We start from the raw sequence: 12,704 nt of genomic DNA, 5'->3' as shown, positions 1-12,704 counted from the left end.
GGAAACTAAAGGTCAGTGTTTCATTTTAATCGCAGAAAACCATGAAATTTTATATTTTATTTTTTATCAGAGAATTTCGGGTTTTTTAGCATGGAAAACTAGAATCCCTGATGATCAGCATTACCCCAGAGAGAAATTCTCCTCTCCTGTGCAGATCGAAGTTTCCTGTCTGTTTACTGCCCACAAAAGTGGCGATGAACACTTAATTTTACTTCTGCCATCTAACAGAGTGGCTCCTACACCAAGAAATATCTTGCTCATCATAAGTCAGTTTGGGCTGGTGAGTGGCTGCTTTGTATCTGGAAACAGTAAGTAAAGTAGTCTGTAACTTCCCTGTGCTTCAGGATCCAGGATATGAGGTTGTGAACAACCTCTTGCAAAGCTGGGCAAGGCCCCTGTTATGTCTTTCCACTTCTCCACTGCTCCCCAGATCAGGAACAAGAATGGTAATAATACTGTTTTTATGCCTTTCTGGCTAAAGATGGCTCTCAGGCTTGTTTGACCTCGCATTGGATCTTTGAATGTGTCTGTTTCACAGATGAGGTCTGCTACTGCAAGACCAATCCTCCATCTGGGACCAAACAAGTTTAAAATGAATGTGTGGTTGAAAGAAAAGTTTGGGTTTATAATTATGATGTGAGATTTCCCATATTCTGCAGTAGGAGAAATTATTGTACTTTTCCCTCAAAGTGTATTTAATGCACTCTGTGATTTTAGGAAAGTAGACTTGAATTGTCTTGGCTATAGAAGTTACCTCAACTGGAGGGAACTTCTTTGGGTGGGTTGTTCCCTGGCTGCCAATGACTGACCTGGTTCTGTCCCCAAACTGCAAGCAGCTAAAGTGTGTAAATTGATCTGTGGACCTTATGACTTGAAGAAGGGAAACTTGATAAATTTTCCTATTGTGTGTCGTCATTAAGAAATTTGAAATGTTATCCCTCAAGGTTAAATTGATCTTTCTGTTGCTCAATATATATGTGGAGTCTTATGGTTATTAAAGCCATTATTAGTATTGGCCTTGGCTATATTAAAGATCTGTTTGTTGAGATTGGGGTTAGAACAGTTGTCGGTCAATAGTCCACCTACCATTTATAAGGATTCCGCCATTGTGTCTAAATTTGCAATATATTGTGCTTTTGCTATGCTAAGCCCTAGAGTGTAGAACTCATGCCATCTTTTTCCATTCCTTCCCACTCTTAAAGAATACCATAAAGCTTCTTTTAAAAACTTGTCCTTAAAGCTGCTACCACATCTATATTTATTACCTTTTCCTTTAATTCCTTTCTTTACTTTTGGAATTGGACTTTCATGCTTGTGTCCTTTATATTGTTAACAGGGTGCTGTTTTTTTGTTTTGCGGTACTGAGTGTAATAAAATTATTACATAGAAATATCTTAAATAGCTTAAAATTGACATTATTTTAGCAACAATGGTTTAAATACACTGATGCCAGAAGCATTTCCCTAACAGCTTGAGACTTCTTCCAGTGTTGGTCAAATCATGCAGAGCTACTGATGTCTCAGTAGTGACATCTTTGAATGTGCCAGAGGGCAGCCAGTTATCCTTTGCATCATGATGTTGTGACAGAATGCTATATACGAGTTTTTTCCTGGGGAATATATTTAGAATCATGTCTGAAAAGGACAACGTTAATATTCTTTAGGGACTGTTGTTTTAATACTAACTTCTGTCTTGTCCATATTTTGTTGATGCAAGCTGAACCAGTATGTAGCAATTATCTGAACCTATTGCTCTCATGTATTATATTAGAATCTAGGCTTCTCTACATTCTTTCCACATTATGGGAAGGATTGTTTGTGGAAGCTCCTATTCGCAGTAGAAACTATTCTAGAAGTGCCTAACAAAAAACTCTTAGTGCTGCTTCTTGTATAATTATTTTTATTGTTTAGCTCTGAATTCTGATATGTTCGTTGTTACCAGTATAATACAGATGTTACAAATGCATAGGAAGACAGTCTCTGCCTCAGAATTTTTAATCTAATCTGTGTTCTGTGAAAACATTCATAGTCGTTATTCCTCAGAAAAGCAACGAAACTGGGAAAGGTATTTATTCATAGCTTTATACTTTTTAAAATAAGGAATCCTCCCATGTTTCAAAATTACATTTTGAACTTTAAAGTTACTCTTTTAAAGTTACTCTTTGCCTATTCATATAAGTGAATTTTATGACTTAGGGTGAAATCCTGACTCTTCTGAAGTCAATGGGAGCTCGACCATTGATTTCAGTAGGGCTGGGTTTTCACCCATGATATCTAATTGCACTTTCATAAAAGTATTTACCTACAGAGCAGGTATTCTTGGTTTTTTTTTCCACTTGTTTTAAAGCTAGCATTTACTCTCTTTTACTATACATGTGCCATGGTGATGTGCGCATCAAAAGATTTTATGTTCTTCCATATTTCCCCATAGTAACTGTGCCCATAAATGAATTTGGAAATTCTCTTAGTTTGGTGTCCCGGCTGCGAGACTGTAGAATTTACTTAAGAGAAAAGTTAATGATCAGCTGTTAGATGAAGACGACAGTGTTTAATATCAGACTTTCATGTCCAAATATGACTTTAGTTTGTAGTTCAAGGAAAAGGATTTCATTGTGAGGATGGGGGGGGGATGAAAGGAAACAAATGGTGTAAGGGTGTAGTTAAGGATCTTTCCATTTATCCAATTGTTTGTTTGGAAGAGTTGGATAAATTGGTAGTTGCTCTGAAAACCTGGATATGATTCCTAGGAACTGTGATGGAAGTAATAATAGTTGTGAGGACTGTGCAGGATCTTTGGCTCTCTGGGGTAAAGAGGAAAGGAAAAAAGGCTTATGCAGAGAGCAGTTCCAATAGCATGTAAGATTGGAGAGTAGTGTGTGAACATGACACTAGCGCACAGAGACAATGGGGTAAACAAATGCTTTCTAGAGTAACTACCAAAAAATCCCAACAGTTGCATATATGGAGAAAAGATCCCTTCAGTTTGTTAGAAGAATTACCTAATACATTTCTGAGTATTAATAAGCAAATACATATGCTAAATCTCGATATAGTACTCCTGGTGGAATTCTGCGCCAAAAAAAAAAAAAAAAAAAATCTGCACACAATATTTGAAAATTCTGCATATTTTATTTGTCAAAATAACACAATGTAATCATGCCAGTTTAAATTATTTTGGTAATTTATTTCAAAATATCTGTCACCAAGTATGTCTATAACAATACAGACAAAAAAAAATTCTGGTCAATTTTTTTTCTTTCTTACAAATAGATTCCTTATTAGGCATATTAATGCATAACTTTGAGTAATTTATTTAAATTAAAATACAGAACTGTATTTCCTGCACCTGTCAGAAGTAGTGCAAAGGCTTGGGGGGAGTCAGGGGTAACGGAGGAGTTGAAGGAGAGGGAAGGAACCTAAGAGTGAACTTGGAGGGTGTTGGGTGTGGGTGGGAGAAGTTTTGTTTGTTTGTTTTTGGACGGAGGTGCGGGGGAGATTGTTAGGGAGTTGGGAAGCCTCCCCCATGCAGACCCTGGCTGACCCCAAGCCCCTCCTATTCAGTCAGGCACATCTGCCCCGTGTCCGCACTCCCCATCCCCATGGGTCTCTGCAGCCTCTCTCCCCCATCCCCAAGCTCAACGTTGTCATCCCACTAGTTCCTGAGCCCAAGCCCCAGTCTGTCCCCCCCCCCCCACACTAGCCATTCTGAGCCCCAGTCTGTGACCCACCAGCAGCCCTTTGTGCTTCGCTCTGTCCAAACCTGGCTCCGCAGGCAGGGTGCTGTGATGAACTTCTACTCCTGGGGGAATTCTGCAGTACTGGGCAGAGAATTTTTCCCCCCACAGAAAATAAGTACCACCCCAGAACTGCAGCACTGCTTGGGCAAAATGTATTTTATGCGGGAATATACAAAGTTATGCGGGACAGAAGAATTCTGTGCATCCGCAGATGCGCAGAATTCCCCCCAGGAGTAATATAGGGTCCTTTGAAGAAGTGTGCTTTTCAGATAAAATGAATGTATTCACTAGCTCACATTTCTGTTGTTGTAACTAGAGAAACTTGACTTCGATATTTTCTTTCTTTCCAGTTACTCCATCACCACTTCTATGTGAATCCCATGATGTGACTTGTATACCAAAAACTAATTATAAATATCCTGATTTGCCCATAACCAGATGTAAGGAAGAGGTAAGCTATAGTTATTGAATTAATTGAACTTCTGCTGTTAATAGACTAAAACTGCAAATCAACACTGATGGTATTTTTCAGAAGGAAAATTTTGGTATTAAATTCATCCCAGATTAAATTTATGGTTTCATTGAAAGGCTCTGTTTGTTGCACAAGGCCAATTTTTACTACATTTTTTTCATAATTGAAACATTTCAGTTACTGTTTCTAACTAGACATTATACACGTGTATATATGTGTACATCAGTTTGTTACCTTAAATGAGTTCATTAAAAAAAAAAAATCATGGAAGTAAATAAGAAAATTTGAAATTCTATCCTGAAATATTTTGTGGTCTCATGAGCATTCTTTAAAAAATTTAATTTCAGGTAGTTTCTTTGATAGAAAGCAATTCAGTTGTAATTGTACATGGAGCAACTGGTAGTGGTAAAAGTACGCAACTTCCACAGTATATTTTGGATTACTACAGTCAGCGCTCTACCTACTGCAACATTGTTGTTACCCAACCTCGAAAAATTGGTGCCAGCAGCATTGCAAGATGGATTAGCAAGGAGCGATCATGGGCATTAGGTGGATTTGTAGGCTATCAGGTATGATAATGTAACAATCTGTATAAAGTGCATGATTTGGAAATGGGGGAGGGGGGGATTCTTTTTCTGCCTTCCTTTAGCACGTTGGTTATACCATAAGTAACCCAGGAGCAGTGTAAATAGCTTTTAAAGTAGAACTATGGTAGAACTGGAGTTTCTTAGCTGGAGTTGGTTATTAAAAGCAAACCAATTTTCATTTTTTTTTAAAGTAGCGCAATTTAAATGATCAACCAGGAAATGCAAAAGTTAGACTCCAACAGACATTTTAAATTGTCCACATTGTCTAGTTATTACATTTTGTGGCATAGATTTTGCAACATAAATAGTTTGATAACTATTGTTCAGGTATTCCCTAACTGGGATTTCTTGTTGTGACCCAAATCTGATGAGTTTTTGCTATCACCTGTCACAATTTTTTGGGGCATGGCAAGAAACTGTGGCTTGTGGATATGAATGGGGGAGGGAGGGTGCCACCTGGTACATGATGGAGTAGTGCTTCTTCCCTTCCCCATGCACTTGCTGCTCTAGTGAAGAGCTGGCAAAGCCCTGCAAACAGCATTGCTGTGGGACCAAGATAGCTGGCACCTCACCACCTTGAAGTGGTGTTTCACTGGAGCAGAGCATGGCTCAGGAAGGAGGAAGAAGTGTGAGTGAGGCAGGAGGATGAAGCAAAGGGTTTTGTACTCTTCCTTCTTTTCTTTCCTATTGCTTGTTCTTTCTGTGTCCCAACAGCAGTTCTGTTTCAGTGATTTTGGGGGGGCGGGGGTTCTGTTCAGCACCGCAAGAAAAAATGGAAACCATGTGGCCTTCCTCTTGAGTATTTCTTCATTCAGCCCCATTTTTCTTGTGAAATAGCGTTTTCCTTCCTCTTTGTAAAATAAAGATTCTGTCCTTGCTGCCTCCTCTTCACCTACAACTCGCTCTGCAATCCCTTCTCCTATTAATCCTCTCTGACCACAATCTCATAATCCTCTTTAAAGGGAATTGTGACGGGTTTGGTCACAGAGACCCCCTTAGGACTGTCACCCTATGTGCTGAGGCTACCTCTAAGCCTGTTTTCTCTGCCAGTTTGGGCCTTTAGAACCCTGCCTTGTTGAGGGTTCTGGACCATGCCCCCAAAGCTGCAGACTTAACTGAAAACAGCTTAAGAAGTGCTCCTGTCTCCAGCACCCAGACACCCAGCTCCCAATGGGATCCAGACCCCAAATAAATCTGTTTTACTCTGTATAACGCTTATACACGGTAAATTCATAAATTGTCCGCCCTCTGTAACACTGATAGAGAGAGATGCACAGCTGTTTGCTCCCCCAGGTATTAATTACTTACTTTGGGTTAATTAATAAGCAAAAGGTGATTTTATTAAGTATAAAAAGTGGGATTTAAGTGGTTCTGAGTAATAACAGACAGAACAAAGTAAGTTACCAAGCAAAATAAAACAAAACGTGCAAGTCTGAGCCTAATACAGTAGGAAACTGAGTACAGGAAAATCTCACCCTCAGAGATGTTCCAGTCAGCTTCTTTTGCAGACTAGACTCCTTCCTAGTCTGGGCCCAATCCTTTTCAGACCAATGTTGTGGTGTATGGCCGGGGTCCAGCAATCATTCACACCCCTGTAGTTACAGTCCTTTGTCCTAGTTTCTTTCAGGCATCTCTTTGGGGTGGAGAGGCCATCTCTTGAGTCAGCTGAAGACAAAATGGAGAGGTTTCCAGGTCCTTTTATATTCTCTCTCTTGTGGCCGGAAACCCCTTTGTTCTCCTGTGCAAAATCACAGCAACAAGATGGAGTTTGTAGCCACTTGGGCAAGTCACATGTCCATGAATGATTCAGCTTTTCCCTTCTTTTTTTTTTTTTCTTTTTTCTTTTGCATTGTTTAATGTTAGTTTGAACGTTCCCAGGATAGCTCAGATGTGGATTGGCGTCTCCCAAAGTCCATTGTCAGTTAAATGTTTCTTGATTGGGCACTTACTCATGATAGTCCTTTCTCAAGAAGCTGACCAAATGCTTCACTGATGCTACTTAAAGTCAAACACCTTGAGCTACAAGTACATAGCCAATATTCGTAACGTCAAATACAAAAATGATACACACATACAGACAACATAATCATAACCAGCAAATTACAACCTTTCCATAGATACTTTACTTGACCTCCTTTGTACAAAATTTGGTGTAACTATAGCACTGTGGTTGCAACAATGATCTATACGGTCACAGTTCATGTCAATAATGTCACAGGAATATTTTAGATCAAAGGTACTGGCCTGAAGAAGTTGGGTGCCACAGTGAAAAGCACTACTAAAAACCCAAAAGTAGATGCTAAGCACGTTGTTGATGCTTAACAAATAACAAACTGTCAAGCATAAGCTTTCCTCTCCTAACCCCATCCTCCATTTTTTCTGCCTCAGCACCCTGGTCTTAGATTCACTTGGTTCTTTTTGAAACTCACCTCCTCTTGCAAAGACTCAGCTTTCATGCCTCTTTTTCTTTCTTTCTTAAGAATCTTTCACTGCGTGTGTTCTTTTTCTGTTGTTCTGTAACTTTATTCAGTGGGAACTATATTTGGTCTTTCTGTTCGTTTGAACTCTTTAGATAACATCATCCAGCTGCTTGGCTTTACCATGTCTGTGTTAATACCTTTAGATCTATCTTCTCCTGTCTGTCCCAACTTGCATCTGATTGTCTCAAACATCTCTTCATGGATGTCTTTGCACCAACAACTTCTCAACCTGTCAAAAGCTTAACTTCTTTTCCCTCCTAAATCCACCCTTCCCCATCCTTTCTCAATTATTGGAGCAGCTCTGTCATCCATTCTGCTCCAACCTTGGTGTCACTTTCAACTCCTTCTCCACTCAAATATTATCACTAAATCCTACGATTTCTTACTCCCCACAATCTCCAAAATGTCCATTCTCACTTATAGAAGTTGATGTTCTAACAGCAGTTTGAGAGCAGAAGATTCTGGGCCTGTGAGGTTGGGCAAGGAAAGGCAGAGCTGGCAGGAAAGAGCAGGACTTCATTAGCTTTTGCTTGGTGAAAATTTTCAAGCATGTACTATGCTCATTTTCAGTCTACATTTCCCTTTCCCCACCAACCATGCAAAAGTGCTGTAGTCCTCACTACAGATTGTCCATGTCAAGTTTCGGATTTGAGCTGATTTTGCTGTAACCTTTGTCATAACGTTTGGTTAGATTTTCAGGTCAGAAGGGACCATTGTGATCCTCTAGTCTGATCTCCTGTATAACACAAGCCGTGTAACTTCCCAAAATAATTCCTAGAGCATATTTTTTAGAAAAACATACATTAGGAGTCTTTATAATGGAAAAGTTTGATTTTTCACATAACTTCAAAAAAACTGAAGGAATTTTGCTCAATCTTAGATAGGAAAACCATTACTCCTTGTTCTGTCATCTCGTACCACTGAGAGCAGTCTAGATCCATCCTTTTTTGGAATCACCCTTCAGGTAGTTGAAAGCAGCTATCAAATCCCCCCCTCACTCTTCTCTTCTGCAAACTAAATAATCCCAGTTCTTTTAGAGTCTCCTCAGAAGTCATGTGCCACAGCCCCCTAATCATTTTTGTTGCCCTCTGCTGGACTCTTTCCAATTTTTCCACATCCTCCTTGTAGCGTGGGGCCCAAAACTGGACACACTACTCCAGGTGTGTTCCAGTTTTTTTATTGCTAGATGGCATGCTTTACCTTTTATGCTGAGACTCTGAACTAAAAATTATGTCATTGCTAGTTGGTTCACTATGGGAGGAAAAGGCTTAAAAGTGTAAAATGGTTTCATGTGTCCTGTTGTCTTCAGGATATTTTTCATGTATATTTTTACTAGGATTTGTGTGGGCTGAGCACAACCCAAAGAAATAAAAAATAAGGAAGATGATTTTGCACTGGAAAACTAGTTGAAGTCTAGCAGCACCCAAAATAGTTAAGGTTACAAAAATTTTAAATGATTAAAAACCCTCCTTTTAACATAACTGTGCAGAACTTTCATCTCTTTGGGATTACACAACGCATGTTTGGTCTCTGTCTGAAGATGGTCTTCTCCCCACTCCCCGCCTGGTTCATTTTTTGTTTAATTTTGAGCAGAACACCTTTGGCCATTTTGAATGAAGATGAGATCAGCATATTTTCCCCCCCCCCACTTTAAAATCTCCTAAAGAACAGTTTTTCAGGTTGGACCAACAGCTGAAGTTTCAAACTACTCTCAAATGTCCTTGATTTATGTAAATTTATGTTTGTGGTTCGAGATTTGCCAGGGAGATACGGTTCCATTCCACCTTAGTTAATTGGTTGTGGGCTCTAAAGTTACAATGCATGGAAAAGACACTTCATTAATTGCTTTCACAAGTTTAAATGGGCTCTCATAACTGATTTATACTGCATTTCAATCTGCGGTGCTTCAGATATACCTGTTTATGGGAAGCATCACACATCTGTGCTTTTTGCTTAGAATTTTGAACTGTCCAATAGCATGTCATGTGTGAAACATATTTGGAGTAATGAAATATTCCCCCCCCCACCATGTTTTAGGTTGGGCTAGAGAAAGTAGCAACAAAGGACACAAGATTAATTTATGTGACAACTGGAGTGCTCCTTCAGAAAATAGTTGGTGCCAAAAGCCTTGCAGAGTTTACACACATCTTCATAGATGAAGTAAGTTGAAGATAAAATTAACCTCAATTTCAAGGAAAAACTCATGCTGTTTTTATCATTATTACTCTGATTTAGAGAATTAAATTGAGTTTAGTTGTGAAGATCCCTTTGAACATTTATGAAGACCCTTGTATGATTGTTCTGGGAATATCATGGCTAAGTTCTAGAACTTCCGACTTGACTCAGTTCCAGAGTGATCCTCTGCATAGAGATGTTAAAGGCTTGAGGAAATGTTTTTAATTGAAATGTTTATGAGGTGGCATCTAACTCTTCACACATCTCTTCAAATGACTGATGTCTGAAATCTACTATGAGGATTTCTGCTGAGGGGCTCATTGCTAGCCAGGCATCTCTTTGCATCTGGGGAGGGGACTACTTTGTGATTGTCGTTGCCTTAAATGAGGATCCTTGGTCTTCAGAGACCTCATTACAGCACTAAAGGCTGTATTGGAGAAAAAAATATGGCCCTCCTATGGCCAGGAGTATGAGCAAGAAAGAACCATTAGACTTGCTTTGCAGTTCTCTGCATTTTATTAGGTCTGGTAAAACAAGGTACCGTTTTTGTTCCTGGTTTATTCACTGATAAGAGTTTTCTCTATTGCTGTCCTGAAACAGTTTGATAGATGCTTCCAGTCTACTCTTTCAAGAATGCCATTCATTAATTTGGGTAGTTTTTATAATGTCCCTATTTATCCTCCTCTATTCTAAGGTAAATAGACCTGAACATTTTTATACAGCCAAATGCAAGTTCCTGTATCTAGAAACAAATAACGTAGGTCACATTTACAAGATATGGAACTGAATCATGGACTGCAGTGACACTGAAAAGGACTTAGGGGTCATTGTACATAGTAGATTGAACAGGAGCATTCCCAGTGTGGTGGTGTAGCCAATAGGGTGAATATGATTCTTGAGTGTATAGGCAGGGGATGTCAAGTAGGAATAGGGAGATGGTTTTAACTCCTGTATACAGCATAAACAAGACTATTACTGGAATAATATCCAATGTTGATGTCCATACTTCAAAAAGGATGTTGGAAAAATGGAAAGCATTCAAAAAAGAATGATTTGAGGTCTGGAAAAAATGCCATTATAGTTAGAGATTTAAGATGCTCAAGTTCATCCAGGCACTCATGTGTGATGGGGCACTCATGGCTGGAGTGCCCCCTAGTGGTCCAGTGCAGCTCCGCAATTACATCTCAGCCTCAATTTCACTTAGTGGGCTTTCAACAAGTCCAATGAAGCTTATGAATATTGAATAGTGCCCCTTCAGGATTCTGGTTTTCTTAAACCAAAGGCAGAACATTATATAAATAAGCCAACATTCCAGCATCTTTTGCAGGAGGGAGAAGGGACTAAGTTAACCTTAGTCCGTCAGCCCCACCTATGTCAAGTCCCTTACCAATAGTGCCTTCTTGACCTGGTATCCTTTTCAGGAGTCAGGGCCTCTTATCTGAGGAAGGGTCTCTCCACTTGGGTCAAGGTCCCCACAGTAGTCAAACTATGATGACCCTTCTTCAGAACTGTATATAAATCCTCTCATCTGGGGCTTCTGCTGCTATTTGATTAAGTCCTTCCAGGTTTTGTTGAGACTTGGAATTTATAGTTCCTCCCTTTCTGAGCCTCTCCCATCTAGGACTATTCTTCCTTTGTTTCCTTTCCTAGTGAGCTCCCTCATCAGCTTCCCCAAAGAGCCCTCCACTTGGGGAGTTTCTCTTTCTGCATTTTGGGGACATGGCTTCTCCTAGGAGCCTCTGTTCTCTAGCCAGACCCTTTTTGGGGGGGTAGCTTTGTTTTATCATGCATGGGTGCTCCCTGCCTCTGCCTCCCAGTTATTCAGTGAGTTAACTAGTCCCAAGTGAACCTGAGTTGCCCCATTCCCCCTTGTGGAGCCTGTTATTGGTAGGCAGAGCCCGTGACCCCTTCAGAAGGCCACGTCCATGACTAGATCAGTGTGCAAGTACTTATGTGGGAAAGATTTCTGATAAGAGATGGCTCTTTAATCTAACAGAAAAAGGCATAATGAGATCCTGTGGTTGGAAGCTGAAGCTTGATAAACTGTGAAGAGAAATAAGATGCATTTTTTTTAACAGAGTAATTAACTTTTGGAAAAGTTTGCCTAGGAATATGGTAAATTTTTCATCAGTCAAAGTCTTTAAATCAAGACTGGATATCTTTGTAATATATATGCTATAGTTCAAACTGAAGTTAATGGGCTTGATGCAGAAATATTTGTTTAGGTTCTATGTCCTCTGTTATGCGGGTGATCAGACTAAATTATAAATGGTCCCTTCTGACTTGAAAATGTATTAATCTCTTCAGTCTCTCTTCAGAGGAGTCCTGTCTATGCCCCTCATCTTCTAGCTACTATTTAAAATCCCACTTTTAGTTCTACTACATCCTTTGAGGTAGGATGACCAGAACAGAACACAGGATTCTCGGTGAGGGTGTATCACTGATTATATAATGGCAATTTTAGTATCTTTAGTATTATTTTCCATCCCATTCCCTATGCATCCTAATATTTTGCTTGCTTTGGCTTTGCTGCTGTACATTGAGCAGAAAGGTCTTCATTGAACTGTCAGTAGTGATTCCCAGATCTCTTTCCTGAGTTAATACAGTTAATATAGAACTCATTAAGGCATAGTATTAGTTTAGTTTATTCCCACCAATATACATTACTTTATATTTGTCAATACTGAATGAATAATGGCATTGAATACGTACTCTACCTCCAAGGGTAGTCTGATGCCAGCCCTGTTTGACAGTAATAATGCAGGTATTACTGGTTTGAGAGTAGCAGCCGTGTTAGTCTGTATCCACGAAAAGAACAGGAGTACTTGTGGCACCTTAGAGACTAACAAATTTATTTTGAGCGTAAGCTTTCATGGGCTACAGCCCATTTCTTCCGAATGGACATTCTATGCATCTTTTATAAATGGGCTGTAGCCCATGAAAGCTTATGCTCAAATAAATTTGTTAGTCTCTAAGGTGCCACAAGTACTCCTGTTCTTTTTGCAGGTATTACTGTTCCACCTAGTGGAACTAGTGGCCAGTGATGATTATTAGCTACCTACCTTTGCCCCACAAAGTTAATTATTTATAAAAATCTTTAACAGGAATTTTCAGATGTTCAAAACTGCTGTGCTGACTTATAAGGCATGTTAACTTTGGTAATTTACAGGTGCTTAAAAAGTCACACTTCCAGCCATGAAAATCTTAATTTAAATTAGAAAAAATGTAGAATGTGACATTAACCAGTAAAAGAG

General features: G+C 39.4%; 1 protein-coding gene across 3 annotated transcripts in view; it reads left to right on the top strand.

Annotated features, from left to right (window-relative positions):
- The window catches only part of TDRD9 (tudor domain containing 9), a 162,821-nt gene that overhangs the window by 34,177 nt on the left and 115,940 nt on the right, over positions 1-12,704 (top strand). For all 3 annotated transcript variants that reach the window (XM_034768443.1, XM_034768442.1, XM_034768444.1), the window contains exons 3-5: positions 4,087-4,187; positions 4,556-4,777; positions 9,313-9,435. In XM_034768443.1, the coding sequence (XP_034624334.1) occupies positions 4,087-4,187; positions 4,556-4,777; positions 9,313-9,435 (446 nt within the window). The remainder of the gene's footprint in view (positions 1-4,086; positions 4,188-4,555; positions 4,778-9,312; positions 9,436-12,704) is intronic.

This window comes from Trachemys scripta, chromosome 4, assembly GCF_013100865.1.
Source record: "Trachemys scripta elegans isolate TJP31775 chromosome 4, CAS_Tse_1.0, whole genome shotgun sequence".
NCBI classification, from domain to species: domain Eukaryota; kingdom Metazoa; phylum Chordata; order Testudines; family Emydidae; genus Trachemys; species Trachemys scripta.
The sequence above is the reverse complement of the archived record's forward strand: the minus strand, read 5'-3'. Positions and strand labels throughout refer to the sequence as shown.